The sequence below is a fragment of the Empidonax traillii genome, unplaced genomic scaffold, assembly GCF_003031625.1.
Source record: "Empidonax traillii isolate 1590-97213 ecotype Southwest subspecies unplaced genomic scaffold, ASM303162v1 scaffold496:size689020, whole genome shotgun sequence".
Taxonomy (NCBI): domain Eukaryota; kingdom Metazoa; phylum Chordata; class Aves; order Passeriformes; family Tyrannidae; genus Empidonax; species Empidonax traillii.
This window is the reverse complement of record NW_020955689.1, coordinates 542,337-559,322: the sequence shown is the minus strand read 5'-3', so window position 1 is coordinate 559,322 and position 16,986 is coordinate 542,337. Positions and strand designations below refer to the sequence as shown.

At 38.1% G+C, this 16,986-nt stretch overlaps 1 protein-coding gene across 1 annotated transcript in view; it reads left to right on the top strand.

The window, feature by feature from the left end:
* Nucleotides 1-16,986, top strand: part of CNTNAP2 (contactin associated protein like 2) — a gene marked incomplete at its 5' end in the record, with an annotated part of 444,129 nt that overhangs the window by 96,006 nt on the left and 331,137 nt on the right. The window contains one exon of the mRNA XM_027896436.1: nt 1,701-1,807. Within this exon, the coding sequence (XP_027752237.1) occupies nt 1,701-1,807 (107 nt within the window). The remainder of the gene's footprint in view (nt 1-1,700; nt 1,808-16,986) is intronic.

Here is a 16,986-nt window from a genome sequence, read left to right as displayed (position 1 = left end):
TGAGAACGTAACTGAATAGGAGTAATCAGCTCTATCTGCTCATTTAGCCTGCCACACTTACAAACTAAATGAATTCATTTAAACCATGTTGAAAACATAATTTATTGAATTGTGATAATTGCCTCAGGTAGTTTCACGGAATTTTACTGTGAAAAGAAAACTTTTAATTGTTTTGGGTTTTGTTTTAGAAGAGCATTTCTTTAAGAGCTATTTTTAACCAAACCAGTATTTTCTGATCTTTGGAAAAGAATGGCTAGCCTTGAATAATAAAGGCTGATATAGGATATAAGACAGCTATACTGTGTATATTCTGAGGTACTTGTACCGGCATGCATAAAACAAAAAGTAGTTTCTAAATGTGAGTACACAATGTTAAAATCTCTAATGCATATTGTGACATATTATATTCTTGGTTATATATATTATATATATATTTTTAGATATAAAATATATATAATACTATCTTGCAGCTGTTAATTGGAACTTGAGGAAATAGGAGACTATAAGTTTGTAGGGGGATGACACAGACACTTCCATTTTCAATAGATTTCTACATAGGAAAACAAAGCTTTCCTTGTATGGTGTTTATGAAAGTATTGTTAACTATCTTAGGAATACAAGGAACTTCAGATTTATCCTAAAGATAAGGATACTTAATTCTTAATGCATTTGTGAAAGTATTTTGTTTTTCTAATAGTGCGTCCTCTAGGTTTGATTTTTTAATGTTATGATAAAAAAATGTAGATTCGGCCAAACGAAAATGAAAGAAAAGCTCCTTTAGTTCTTGATCAAAAATGCAGAGCCTGTACTGAGTCTGATTGCAATACAGCTAATAAGAAAAAAAAATTCTTTGAAATGGTATTTCAAAGCCCTTTCAAAGAAAAGAAATTTAATAGTTTCAGAGGTTAAAGTACATGTTAATTCCCATTTTTTACTACATTTGGTAAAAAAGAACCTGGACAAAGTCAAATCTTTGAAATCACATCGAGATAGTATTTCAACCAATAAATATATGTTCTGCTATAACTTTGACTTTTTGCTGTTCCACTTTTTCTTTTGCTTTCCTTCGACTCTCCAGTAAGAGTGTAGCTGGAGAAGAAAAGCAGCTGTGTGGGAGAAAGGTGAAGAATTCTTGCCACAAATTCCTGAGAAGAAAACACTTATACAGCCTTTATAGTGAAGCCTATTGTTTGTTTTAATAACGCAGCATTACTAATTTCATTCCATCCCAGCCAGCAGGCAACCTCCCTCCCCTTTATCCCATTGCTGACAAGAGAAAGACAAACAGCAACTCAGTGGCATTTTGTTTTTTAACTTTAAGTCAGCTGTGGGACTGGACTCCTCGAGGCGTGACACCACCTGCACAGCAGGAGGAGGTGTGACGTGTGATGTTCTTTTTGTTTTGACAGCTCGGTACCAGTCATATGTAACATAGAACCCTGATTTATGATGGGTGACTCTATTCCACCTTTACTGTGCTTTTTTACTGTTTGTAAGAAGGATGCAGCAAAGCCTTGATGAATCATCTTTTATGCCAGTTGTGTGTTCAGATATAAATTCTGTTAATCTGCCTAAAATAACAAGTATTAGTTACTAGACAAGGACATGATACTCTGCTTGTGCAGCTCAAAATTTAGCTTTATGTAAATCTTGATGCTCATCTAGATTTTTCCTTCTGTCTTTTCATCTCCTCCTGACAGGTGTGTGCCCAATCACTGCGAGCACGGGGGAAAATGCACCCAGACGTGGGACAGCTTCAAGTGCACTTGTGATGGAACTGGATACAGTGGCGCCACTTGTCATAACTGTAAGCCGTTCTGCAGTTTCAAAATGTCAATAGAGGAGGGAAGGCACTTAACGTGTTTTGGTTGAGATAAAAAGCCCAGTTGTTAAAGACCCTCAAACCTCTTTTGAAAGAAGGTGTTGGTTTAATCATTCTCCACTTTGTCTGCATAAGGATGTATGTATCCCTGTGCACCACACAAGGGATCAGAGCACTACAGATGTGTTAGTTGGGTGTACTGAGCAAACACATCCTCAGCAATTGCACACGAGGCAGAGTTTCAAATGGACACAGCGAATCTGCTACTGGGGAGAGCTGTTGGCTGCTGATACAGATACTTTTTCGGGTTGCTAATCCCGGAGTGTGTTTATACACTGATTATCAACCATTTTGAAATCTAATTATTTGCACTGTGTTTATGGGTTTTTCAAATAAGAACATGTTCTATGAGCTCCACATGCCCTACATTATAAAAGCACAGAAGGAAGAAAGGTACAGTTGCTCTTTTAATAGGTACCAAACTATGCATAATGAGTCAGTGACATGTATCTTCTTTTCCTTCTCTCATATGCTAAAAACTCAGATTTTCATCTGAAAATGTGTTCTAAAATACCTAGAAGATAGAGAAAATGTATCTAGTCCTTACTTTCATCGCTTCTTTCTTTTGCCAAAAATCTCCTAATATCAATAAAAGAGAGAAAAAAAATTGCTTTTGAACAGGTGAAAAGTTGAAATTGAAGCCAGGATTTATAGAGATACAAATTATGATATTTTTTATTTACCTTATCTTACAGCTGTGTAAAATTTTAAAAAGAAAATTGCAGAGCTGTTTCATTTTTAACCAAAAAAACCAAACCAGTGAGAAAATTTTGACCATTCACAGTGGTCTGGATTGCAACAAAAACCTATTTTATTGATAAAAATTATGTAAATGTAAGTGATGATGTATTTTATATATATCTATAATATATAATAACTATGTGTATGTGTACATATACACATTTGATGGCAAAGTTCTCTGTGATCTGGCTACTGAAATGGTAAAACTGAAAGGGCTAAATGGCAAATGAATGTTAATTAAAGAGAAATATTTAAGATACCAATGCTTTGAGGAGAGATTTCATGGCAACCTTTTTTCTACCAGGAAAGAATGTGTATAGTGATGGTGTGGCTGCATCTAATCTTTGGAAAGAAAACTCAGAATTTACAGTTATTCAATACAGTGAAAAAAAGAATAAAAGTTAATTTATTGTTCTGAAAGTATTATATTTTTAGAGCTTTTCTGATCTATTACAGCCACTCAAAAAATACGATTCCTACATATGTGATAGGCTAAGTTGCTTAACTGCAGAAATGCAGGGATGGAAACTCAGCTGAGTTTCTTTTCTCTAGTGATCTTCCTAAAGTAAGTATCATCTTTAAGAGGAAAATGTATTATGTTGGACTGCTGCACCTGCATTCCCACAGGTCCAACCAGTAGCAAGGCTATAAAAGTATTCCTGGTAGGCGTGCACCCAACAGAGTCCATCTACATTGAGTATATATATATATATATATATATACATGACTGGCTGATCAGGTCACAGAGCACACACATGCCCATGGCACCCATGGCCTCATCTTGCTCACATCTCTGGCTGAGCAGGTCTCATGTCCGCAGAACAGTGAACACCCTTATTCATGCAGAGTGGATCCCTGCATCAGCTCAGCTCAGGCACTCAGCCCAGTGGCTGGCCCTGGACTCGAGACTCCTCAGTTCCTGATGCCTGGATGGTGGATGGCACAGCGGGGAACTTTTTTGGGCTCATCCTCCTGCCACTGTCTGTCTGTGCTCCGTTGTGCTTTCTTCTTGAGTTCCAAAGGGAAGTAGCAAGGACAAGCGGATGGCATCACTTTTCTGAAATCCCATTTATTACAAAGGAACGAAATAATAATCCAAGGAGATGTGACATTTCATTTAATAGGATTTTCACCTGCCTTTTATGGATAAAACAATGCAATAAGGCAAGTAAAAGGCATTGCTGGACTGCAATATCGAAAGGGGGATTTGGAGTGTATTTTCCTGACTTTCACTATGGAAAGGATAAAGTGTATGGGATTAGATACTCTGCCCAGGTCATTTGAAGACACATTGTTCAAGAACTTTCACTTTTTTAAGTCAGGCAAAGTTTCTAACGTGGATGTGGAAGCTTTAGTTTTATTACATTTTTGTGTTTAAAGAACATAATCTTAGTTTTTACTGGATGTTGCTGTACCTTAGAAGTCTTCTTTCTTACAAAAGAAGGTTGAGCCAAAAGCTATTCACTTGATAGATGTCCTGTCAGAACGTGTGAAATCTCGTGCCTTTCTAGAATATAGAAGTTAATGGCACAAGAATGAGTGAAATACAAAAATTTGAGCGTCGAGATATAGGTTGAGACAACTTTAACTCTTCCTTTATTGAGCAGGCAATAGCTATCAGTATTTATAACAGCGTGTTCCAGTATTTGATACAGCTGCAAATAAGGAGGGGATTTGTTAAAGCTTGCCAGAGGTTATGCTGTCTTGAGGTCTGGGACCTCAGCTCTGCTACGATGGTGCTGACCCTCCTGTCCTTTCCTACTTGTGCAGTGCGTGTGTACACTCGGACATGCTTGGTGTGCTGCCTTTTGCTTTGAGTTTTGAGGTTTGTGGCAATAGCAGTACAAAAGACATGCTGGGGAGGGAGGGAATCTGGAATGACTGACATGTGGTATAAAAATAGCTGAAAGCAATTTTAAACAGCGTTGCAGATTGTATGAAAAATACAGCAGATGTCATGATTCTATGGAGCAGGAAAGTGTTTAAGTGCAGACAGCACTTGTTCAGTTCCATTTTACTTAAAACTAAGATCATTTTACCAAACAAATTATATTATACTCCACAGTAAAGTATGGGGGGGTTTTCTCCATGTGTGGTGGGTATAACAGCATTTCTCAAAGAGGTTGGAGTCAAGCCTATGTTAGTGGGGACTGTAACTCCATAGCTGATTTTAATGAGTTTGAGTTTTGCTGAACTTAAAGGAACAAGATAATTCTATGTTACTGAAGGGTTTTTTTCAGTGAATCGATTTTGCTTTGGTCAGGAAATGCAACACTTTCCTGAGCTTTTGACCTGAAACAAGGCAAAGCTTCGCAGCCTTGACTGAATTTCAGATTGCGGTTTTAGGTTTCTTTGAAGTTGAAATTCAAAGACAAACTCAAGGGATGAACTCCTTGAAGTGAAACAGGGAAAAATGTTTGCATGAAAACCTTATGAATCAAAATGACTTCATTTCACACAGGTCTGGCCATAATATATTTATAGTACGATAGTGAAAACAAAAATTAGTCTAGAGAGAGAGAGAAATATGGGGCTTAGACATGCTAGGAACTATAAACCAAAAATAAACAGCTAGAGAGGGAAAAATTCCAAATAAATAAATCTGAAATAAAAACTTAAATTCTTGTCATCTCTCCAATTGTGTGAATCAATTACACTTGTTTGCTATTTTAAGATTATGAAATAGTTTGCTTTTCAGAATATGACACTCTTACAAGAAGGTTCTTCACCTTTCAGAGACACACCAGACACTCCAAGCTCTGTGTCCACTACCTTGTTATTTGTCAGAGGCTTAAGCTGCCATTCAAAGGAAATGATAATTTGTTTCATCCAGCTACTCTTTGTTTCATCAGCTGGGTCCCTGAAGCTCAGTGGTGAATTAACTAAAAATACTGGAAAGTTCTATCTCTCAGTGCATGGTAAATACCCTGGGACGCTACCAGATTTCTTTCAGCAAACAGATATTCATGCCCAGGGAAATGCTGTGTCCTGGCAAATATCACACTAGAGCATTGATTTTATCGTTAGACAAGACTAAAAGATAAATGAGTGTATTTACTAAAAAAATCATGATTTACAGTGATAAAACATTTACAAAATTATTTAAAAATTAATTACTAGTGTTATAGTTTGGCAGCAAGTACCATCCTTACTGTTTTATTATATCAGCTATATTTTAAGCCCTAACTAATTAATATTTACAGCCTACCAAAGGCTGGCCTGCCCATGCAGAGTTCTTAGAACAATACTTTTCCAAAGTGTAGTGGTAAATGCTTCCTGAAACCTTTGAGAGCAGGAGCTCACTTTCCTTATTACTTCTCTTTCCCATCATGATCTTCAGGTAACACTGCTCTGCTGCACTTTGCACAAGTTATACATCTAGTTTTAGGCTGTAATGTTCTTCCTGGTGTTTACAACCTCTTTAATACAGTGTGGTATAAGTTACCCTGTGTCAGGATAACTAATGATAGTGCAAGTTTCTTTGTCTCAGATTTTTAATATATAGGTCGATACATGCTTTCTCTAGAATCTGCGTATAAGAGAAACCTATCAAAGGACTTACAGAGTTCACCATGTCTGTGATATACCTTCCACCTCCTGCATAAATCTGTTATATTAGGGAAAAGGCCACCTTGTTTGATCATATTGGCCTTCTCCTAATGATTTCCACTAGGAAAAATATTCAATTTGCACGTAAAAGATTAGTCTTTATTATTATAGATTCATAGAATAGCTTGGGTTGGAAGGGACCTTAGAGTTCTTCTACTTCCAATCCCCCTGCCATGGGCAGGGCCACCTTCCACAAGAGCAGGTTGCTCAGTGTCCCATCCAACCTGTCCTTGAACACTGTCATGGATGTGGTATCCACAGCTTCCCTGGGCAACCTGTTACAGTGTCTCACCACCCTCATAGTAAAAATATTCTTCCTAATGCCCAATCTAAGCCTGTCAGCTTTTAGTTTAAAGCCATTCCTCCTTGTCTTACTACTACAAGCCCTTCTAAAAACTCTCTCTCCAGCTATCCTGTAGGCCCCTTAAGGAACTGAAAGGATTATAAGGTCTCTCAGGAACCTTCTCTTATGAGAGACAAGTTCTATTATTCTTTAATTTGACCTCCAAACAAACACTGTCCTTACTTTTACAGGTGTGCAGATTCCTTCAGGAATATTGGACAGGAAAAGTTTACTTCGAAATCTTCAGCTAGTCCATAGGAGGGGCTAACATCCAGATCACAATCTGTTAGTTCTGTAAAACAGTAGGAGAAATACAACCTTGCATACTCTTGTCACTAGAAGCAGCACTAATTGAATCAGAATATACAGAGAACGCCACTAAGCTGAGAAAGAACATAGGTAATTTTTACGTTTTTTAGATTGGAAATTTACTGTGTTTTCAAAACAAATATTTGAAACAATGTAGTGATTCTTGGTTTCCATAAAAAGAATTTAACCTCTGAATTCTCTATCTGTCTCCTCATAGCTTGTTGGAATAAATGTTACCCTATATTTTGGAATCTGATTCCGAGTTAATGAAGAATAAAGCCCTAATCTTCACTTGAAGTGATAAGTATGTTAAGTGTCACTGGAAATCTAACAGGCATTGATATTTTTTGCAGGAATATTGACTATTTCCCTAAAAATGAAATATTGCTTTAATATTGAGTGTAATAGGATCTAGAAACACATTGAGTAAGAAATATTTGTGTTGCACGTATAATAGAAGCTGTGATAATTGTCATTGCTGATTATTCCAAAAATCAGTGGTCTGCAACACAAATTTAATCTCTATAGGCTGTGATCTTCAATAAGACCTCCATCAGTTAGTTTGTAGTGTATGATTTTCCTATATTTCAATAAAAGAGGAAGTAGCCAGAACAGAGGACTTTATACACTTCAAGTCTAGATAGGAAAGAATGAAATGGCAGTGATATTCTCCTGTCAGGAATTTATGAAAAAGTTCCATAGTGAAAAAGCAAATACATAATTTGGCAAAACTATGCTCTGAAATCTACTTGAGTTAAAAAAAACAAACCAAACCAACCAAACAAACCCCAAAAAACCCCCTGTAGTTTTCCAGTCATCACAAACAAGCAGAATATAGGTTTACATTTCATTGGAGACTGGAGAAATTCTTACAACAACTGTGTTATCTTTATGATCACAATACAATTTGTTAGAAAAAGCAAAAGCCTTGGAGTTTCACAAGCATATTAATTCATTATTTGATCAGGAAAAATATGATAAATACTTTTGTGCTGAAAGACTGTGTTGCAGAAGACATTCTTGTGAAAAAATGTTATGTTTCAAAGACAAGAACAATGCTGGTTTTTAATACACTTGAAGTGGAAGATACAGCGTAGTCAGAAAGGTCCTATATTTCGAGAAGGCTTGACACAAAACTGTCTCCTCTTCAGTTGCCCTGTGGGGATTTTTGTGCAGGGCTGTGACAAACTGTCACCTTGACATTTCTGAATGTTTGCTAGTGAAATGTGATCTTTTAGTCATTTAGTTTAGCAGCATCTTTCATGAAAAAATCTTGGATTCCAGTATTGGGCCTTCTGCAGAAAGCAGCATGGTGATTGATGCTGCAGACAGGGATTTATGCACGTGCAAGCATCTGATTTTTAGATTTAGCATAAGTTTGGCAGCCCATATGACTGAATGAACCACACAAGACTGCCAGATTTCCCGGTAACAAACTGAGAATTTCCATTAGTAAATTTATGGAAAGACAACATACAGGGCTGAGTTTCTGTAGCAGAGGGCTGGCACTTTAAATGACATGCAGTGGGGCTCCACAATGCTCATTAGACTTCTTCATGGCAAACCTACTGCTTGAATTATGTGAAAGGAAGAATGAAAAACAATAGTGGGAACCCAAGCTGCTTAGTTTTGAAAACATGAAAGAGAAACTTTCAGTAGGGCAAAGTTTGAGTTGCTCCCATTGCACCCCTCCTCATGTGTTTGAGGTGATTTTCTTCATCTGGGCTGATGCAGGGCAGCTGCTGGGGGATGCATTAATGGGAATGAGGAGCTTCGTAGGGAGGTGAACTGTGAAGTTACTCTGAGAAAGGTGAGTTTGGAGAAATGGTAGGAGTTGTTTTGATGGTGATGCTTGGTGTGGGGAGACTGGAGCTAGGGAAAGTATTTATGAACCTAATACTCGGTGCAGTGATGAGAAAAAGGTGATCAGCTCTTTTAGCACTATTATTAAAGAGTAAATTTTGTACAAGATGTTATAAGAAAAGGGAATATAGTTCTTCACCCTATCACCTCCTCCACTTGTGAGCTGATGTTTGGGTGTCCCTGATGAAGGCTATGGTCTTTGGAATAGCTCCATGAGGGTCCCTGCTTTAAACTCTTTTTGGGACTCAAGTCTAAGTAGATTCCAGGAGGTGAATTAATACTGCATTCAAACTCAGCAGCTCAGATGTGTGAGCAATGCTGATCTTGGAGAAATAGGAGGGGAAAAGTCAGATAAAATTTCTAGAAAGAGGCTTTAGTTCTCTTCTGCTGTTAGCATCCTTTGAGAAAGAACTTTCAACAAGTGCCTGTTCTCTGCCAGGGATGTCGGTATCAATTTATTCTTCTCCTTTTGCACATTCTGTATCTGAAGTAATCAAATGTTCAAATTGGATACACGTTTTGCAAAACCTCTTTTCTTTGATGTTTCTTTCTTTTCTGTTGAGAATAGGGATTCTCAAAGCCTATTTATAAAGAAACTACTTTTATTTACGGAAGTTTATTAAAAGGATTGTATAATCAATAACTTATGAAGGAGGCTAATCTTTTTTTTCAATAATGCTTTTCAAAGGAATTGTCATCATAATTTATAGTAGTCTTTGTGGATTCATCTTCTATTATTTATTACATGTTTTCAAAGGATTTACCATAATGTATTTCTTTTCTAAAGTTGCAGACAATTATTAAATTACTTTTTTTTTATTAAAAGGTAGTTTTAAAATGACACTGAAGTTTTTGTTTAGTCCTCACGTGATTTATCCTGGGAAACAACCCCAAATTGCTGCATTTTTCATATGTTTCTGCAAAACTGACAAAGAAATGCTTTGTACTCTGTTAATATTTGTGTTTTTTTTCAGTTTAGGGATATTGCAGTTTTTTGATTTTGAATTCCAATATTTGTTTAAAAATCAGGTTGTTCTTAGTCTCAGTGCTATATAAACTATAGCTCTTCTACTACTAATTTATTGTCAGCTGAGCTGAGAACTGCTCTGCACCAGGTGTTTATAAAATGCAGAATGTGTAATAAATTGGAAGGAACTTGCACTTTTATTGTGAGTAAATGGATGGAGTCTCTCTTCCCAACAGAAATGGCTGCAGTTCCAAATTGAGCAATAGCATTAATAGTATTTGGTGAAGGTTAAGTGGGGAAAATGAGCATTAGAATGCAAATCAGAATATGAATAATCAACCAGCAGTAATTACGTTGAAATTAAAAAATCAGCTGGAAATAACTCTATCAGATGAGTTGTGAGAGAGAGTTTAAGGGCTGAAACTATGCTTCAGGTTCTAGTTGTTTGTATGGTTGTGTTGTTCATATGTAGCTTTACACTGGAATCAAGTGCCATGAGTTTTTAAGCTAATTTCTACTAGGTGGGTCCAGTGAAAGAACAGTATGAAGTCAGGGTCTAACTCAGAGCATTTTCAGTCCCTTAATTCAATGACCTAGCTATATATTTGAAAACTAACCAAGCAACATGCCTGAATTGCATCCTGTGTTTGAGAAAAAGAGTATTAGCTGAGTTTTTTGCAGATTATTGTAACCATTCTCTAACGTTGCTCAGAAAGCACGATGAAATATTTGTTTCCAGGGGACAGTTAAAAGAGAACATGTAATTAACAATAGATAACTTTAAAGCAGCTCATGTATGCTGTAAAATCAAAGCCAGAATTAATCTTAACCTGAAAAGAATTCTGCATATAAAGACTTTAAAATTAATTAGCTTTGTCTTAAACTTTTCCATTAAGACAGTCTAACATATTGCAAACTTCACTGCTAATGCTTCTGTGCAATTAAAGTTTTTTAGGGTGCTGATATTAAAATCCCATTGACAGCCATTAGACAGAAAAAACATGTTTTGAAGTCACTATAATCCTAGTTTCCTCAGATGTGAAAGAATGAAGTTAACGCAAATATCAATTGCTAAAGAAGTACCATAGTTGAAGTACTGAGAACTTCTTCATATATATACATATGCATATTTTTATCTGTACACGTGTAATTTTTTCTTAATTTTTTAAAATTCAAAATAGGGAAGCATACTGAGTTTAATTACGCTTGCCATTAAAAGACACTATGTACCAATGGATAATCCAGGGTTTGCAGCAATCTTATGTACATCACCTAGAGCAGAAAGATTTCATAAATTCTACATTTGTAAGGAATTTTCCCATGTGTTGAAGGCTGTATAATCAATCAGATAAGACTGTGGATTGAGGAAAACAAAATTTGTTTATTGAATGCAGTGAAACCCTGAGATACTTCTGGTGCTTTGTATGCTACAATTTGCCTTAATAACGAGTATAACAATGCTTATCTTTGTAATAGTAAGTGTATGGTTCCTGCTGTAAATAAGCAGAGAGAATAATTATTGTCAGTCTTCTTATGATACTTCTCTGTGGATTATATATATTTCAGGTGGTGGGGGTCCTGATAGAGCTTGATTCCTGTTTATGCACACTACCTTTCTCTAATGTCATTATAATATTTTTTCAGTATACTGCAATGTCAATTTATGGCAGCTGTGCATGCCTTGCTTAAGAATCACATGTCCCCACTGACCCTTTTCATTCAGGGGCAAGAGCTGCAGTGTTTCTTTGTAGCTTTAGTCTGGTGGGGTTTTAATTTTTTTTTTTTCCTTTTTAATATGCTGTAATTTAAATGGGAGAGAGAGAGAAAGTTTTAGGACAAACATCTGCTGGCAAAAGGAGGTGCTTTGTATCAGTCATGCTTCATAACTATTGCTTTAAAATTTTACCTTAGGTAGAATAGCCAATAGTTATCTTGGCTTGATAAGTCTTCAGCAGAAGTAATGACAGATTACTTGAACTCTTTAAGTATTTTACTGAAGCCTGAGGAATCTTATTCCTATGTTTACTTTTGGCTAAGTTTATGAAAACATGGAAGATGCTACTATTTCATAAATAAAGTTTGTGCTAATATTAGTAGAGATACTGAAACACGTTGATCTACTTTGCAATTTCTCATTTTCTCAGTAGAAGTCTTACTATACTACTAAAATGTACTTAAGTACTTAGCTTTATATCTAGCATTATTAATTTTATTTTACTGGAAGCATACAGTCTTTCTTTTATTCTAATCTTTTAAATTTTTAAACCCATGTATCCCTCTGTAGCTTTTACATCAGCTCATTTATCACATCCGTCTTCCCTAATGACCAAATCACTTGTATAGAAAACTTGAAATTTCCTTGTGACTGTGGTTGCTGTATTTCGTTTGATGCTTTCAGTATCCTTTTAGGTTCAGAAGGCATTTGTGGATTCCCTAAAACAGAGAGGAAAATATAATGTGGTTGTTTGTTTTTTTCTTTATATCTGCCACTGTTGTTTCAGAGCACTACAAATATCATTGAATTTCTCAGACTGATGCTTGGGTTAACTGAGCTAAAGGACTTGTTTTGTCTTTCTGAAATTCTCAGCTGTGCCTCTCCCTTTCAAGCCCTCTTCTGTTTCCCCCATAATAATGTTTCTCAATGTCTTTGTGGTTTCCTATCAACTTCAGAAGTTCGTTTCCTCCTTTCATCATTCTTTCTCTAGTCATCTGCTCTGATTATTTCCCTCTTCACTTAGTCTTTGTTTTCTTCCAGAAGCTTGGATCATCGAGCACATTCCACAGGTTAGAAAGCTCTACTGGGCAGAAGCTGGGGGCTACAGCAAGGTCTTGATCACTCGAACTGCTTGTCAAGCAGAATGTTACTGATCACACAGAAGGGAGATGTGTTGAATATCTGTGCAGCTGAGTACAACCCGGAGAAAAAGGGCTCTGTAAAGAGTTAATTGCAACCACAGGAGAAATGATTACAGGAGATAATTCTTACATTCTGACCTAGTACGCTTTTTGAAAAGCATGTGCTGTGCAATACCTTCTGCTAGAAGAAAACATATGATGACAGGTTGACCAACCCAGAAGAGGTGATGCTGTTGCAGCTTGATGAACCCAGATCCGACTAAAAATGTATTCCCAGCAGTCATGTGTGCATAAAGCACACATGGCCAGCTCTACGGATCACAGACATCTCTCTCATGCACTCACACAAGCATGGACAGCACCAACAGCCTCACCCTGCTTCTTAATCTGGCTAAGGAGGATCAAAGCCTACCAGAATGAGTATATGTACATATGCACGTAGTGGATCCCTCCAGCAGCAGGGCTCAGGCTCTCAGTCTGCTCAGTAGCAGACTTCAATCCCAGTTTCCCAATTTTTTTGTCACCTGGTCATGCAACCTCTGGGACAGTAGTTCCACTCTAGTTACTGGTACAGGTCATTTTATGCACACACACTCAGAGGTGGCCAGGATGTTTCAAGTCACTTCCCAAGTTGATCCATAGAAAACTGTTCGTCCTTGCTTGCTCCTAGGCCACCTCACCTGCTTGCTGGCTAGTACAGCTTGCCCTTTGCTAGCCATCACACACCGTCACACCTGCACTTGCTCCAGGGGCTGGCACCAGGGACACAGTGACCCTCCAGCCTGTGATCTTACCCCAACTGCTGTCATCCACACCTGCATACTCACACGTATGCACACAGGACACCTTTGTCCAGGAAGGATAGAGAAAGGAATTTAATAAGAAAGCAGGATAGACTGTGCTGATCAGAGGCGGGATGAAACCAGACAAGCATACTGACCAGATCAATATTTACATTCAGTATTTACATTTAAACTTACCCTCTTTTTTTTTTTTTTTTTTTTGCACTTTTTTTTCTCCTCCAAATTGCTCTGTCTTTTCCTGCCTTTATTTCCATCCCTAAATGTCCTATAAATCCTGTGCAATTCTGAGCTGTTTTCCATGCTGGGCGATCACCAACCACTTGACATCCCACAAGTGAAAGTGGCAGATTCTGCACCTGGGATGGGGCAACCCTGGATGTGTGTACAGACTGGGGAATGAGATGCTGGAAAGCAGTGCCAGGAAAGGGACCTGGGGGTCCCGGTCAATGGCAAGTTAAATATGGGTCAGCAGTGCCCTGGCAGCCAGGAGGGCCAACCCTGTCCTGGGGGGCATCAGGCAAAGCATCACCAGCCGGTTGAGGGAGGGGACTGTCCTGCTCTGCTCTGCACTGGTGGAGTCTCACCTTGAATATTGTGTTCAGTTTTGGGCACCACAATACAAGATATTAAGCTCTTAGAGAGTGTCCAAAGGAGGGCCACAAAGATGGTGAAGAGCCTTGAGGGGAAACCCTATGAGGAGCAGCTGAGGTCACTTGGTCTGTTTAGCCTTGCGCAGAAGACGGAGGGGAGACCTCACTGCAGTTACAATATCCTCATGAGGGAAAGAGGAGGGACAGGCACTGATCTCTTCTCTGTGGTGACCAGTGACAGGACCCAAGGGAATGGCCTGAAATTGTATCAGGGTAGGTTTATTTTGGGTATTAGAGAAACGTTCTTCACCCAGAGGGCAGCTGGAAGCAGGAACAGGCTCCCCAGGGAAGTGGTCACAGCATGAAGCCTGGCAGGGTTCAAGAAGAGTTTGGATAATACTCAAGGCACACGGTGTGACTCTTGGTGATGACGCTATGCAAGGCTAAGGGTTGGACTCAATCCTCGTGAGTCCCTTCCAACTCAGCATATTTTGTGATTCTGTGCTAATGTGTTCCCCTCCAAGGTAGCAACCCCCTTAGTCTGAAAGGTGTTGGGGAGAGCTGTTCCCAGTGACTCATGGTGATGGGCTCCATGCCCAGACACTGGAGCTGAGGCAGTGCTGTGGCAGCCTCAGACAGGTTGTTTGTTGCATGAGTGTATCCTTGATTTGGGTCTCTCTCTGGGCTTGTGCAGATGAGCCTTTAACGGGCTGATGGCTCCTGTGGTGGACTGGGAGCAGCCTGGCAGGATATTATTTGGGCTTCTCTCCTGCCATTTGTTCTCTGGGCTTCTCTGTAATTGTGCAGATGGGTGTTCTTCCAGAGAAACTGACACTTTCTCCATAGTCTCATCCCCTCAGTAAATAGTCTAAATTAATAGTCTACAATGCTGCTATTGAAACAGTGAAAAAAAGAGTGTGTGCCATCCAGGGCAACCTCCAAGGAACCCATCTAACATCTTACTAATTTCACAGCTCATCCATTATGTGAAAAAGATGTGAAAATTATTTCCAGTAAGTTGCCAGGACACAGTCATTCCCAATTGAAAGCATTGGAGAGAAAGCATGAAAAAAGGGGACATGGAGCAGATGTTTCTGTTGATATTTTTATGTCAGTTAAAAAGGTTGAATTCTGTTTGCATTGCGAGTTGCTTAGTGATTAATGGAAATGACAAACATGATGCATTAGTTCTGAATTGGTGTCACGTTGATAGAGGACATTTTGATTGAGATAATGTAAATGCTGATATGAGCATTTGTTTTCATAATGTTTCAGTGCTTTTCTGTTGGTGAAAATGAGTGCTCAGCTCCTCTGGAAAACCCACTATTTAGTTAGGTGTCTGTCAATCTGTGTGCATAGCAAAGTTTTTGTAAGTAAGCTACTGTTTGCTGTTGTGGTTTAGTTGTTTATGGTTTTTTCACACATAAGCTTTTAATATGAGATTTTAAAAACTCCAGTTCAGATCAAATGCTGTTATATCCAAGGCACGGAATAACCAGCATAAACTTGGTGAGGGAAAATACTTTGGCTGATTCTGTGTCTTTGCTGTTTGTAACCACTTACAGACATCTTGTATTAAAATAAGATTCCAGATATTCTGGAACATTGATCTCAATTTACTGGAATTATCTCCCCTACTTTGGCCTTTGTATCATTTTCTGAGGTTTTCAGAACCTCTGTGCACTGTGTAGAATAAGCAAGGATTTGCGTTTACACAGCTGGGAATTGTAAATGCAGGCCTGTACCTCACCCCTTCTCCTTTCCATTGCCCTAGCAATACAAAGTACGTGGGAATTGGAGTAGAAATCATACTTTTCTTTTGGAGTATGGATTTTTCAGAATCAGTTTTGTCTTTTGTGTGGAAGAGAGGAATAGGAGGGAAGAAGGGGACAAGATGATATTGGAAGTCTTCATGGTGCCTCCCAGCTGGATGAGGCTCAAATGAGCTCCAGGCAGCTCTGAAGCTTTCTGTGGCTGGACCAGTGGAAGACCAGCCAAGTATGGTGAATATGTATGAGTTTCTTTGACAATCTGCCCCTCTCAGATGCAGGGCCTAGTACTGAATTACAGGTACGCAAATGGGTAACACTACCCGGATTTAAAATGAGGGAGTGTATTACGTGGAGTTGTTTGACATGACTTGAAGTTATCTCTTTCAAATGTCTTTTAATCCTGAATGATGTTTATTTAGGTTACAAAGAAACGTGCTAAAATGCAGGGTAGGTGTTTTTTTTTTATTTTATTTTGGTTTGGTTTTTTGTGTGTTTATGTATCCTTGAATGACTTAATTCACAAAAGCACCTTGTTAAAAATTGGTGTCTAACTATACTTCTTTCTTGTAATGTCCATAGGCTGACATGGTAACAAGGATGCTAATTGCCTCATCTATGGCTCCTAATTTAAAATCATTGCTAATTTTGTTTAAAAATCTGTTTTGGATCATCCATTTAGGTTTAAATAATCTCTCTTTGTCCCTCTCACTTCCCCCCCCAGCCCAAAGAAAAAGAACAAAGTTGAGAGAGAAACAGAAGCACCTTTTGTTTTGCTATAAATTGGGTGTTTTCATCTGTATTTATAGCAAATTCCAGGTTTCACTACTGTGTGGTAACTCAGATTGTAGTTTTCACCCCTACAAGAGTAATTTTCTTTGTTATCCCAGTGGCAAATAAACTGATGCTCCCTTTCTCATTCTGATGGCAAAGCCTCTTACTTTGTTCCCTTTGTTACCACAATTGTAATTGTCATTTTTATCACTGACATAAATGAGCCTACAGTCAACTTGACACAAATTTGGCAAATTTCCATATAATATTATTTTTACTGCTTTATCATTTCCTTTCTGTTTCTGCAGGGTGTATTTGAATATTGCACTAATGAGGAGAACCCTTTATAAGTTAATTAGCTCACAGTGAAAGGCAGAGGGAGAATATGAGGCAGATATAGTAGTTCTTAGAAGGCTGAAGCTTAGACCAATGACAGTGGGAAGAGGGCTTATGCACAGTCACAAACGTGTTTTGTTGTTA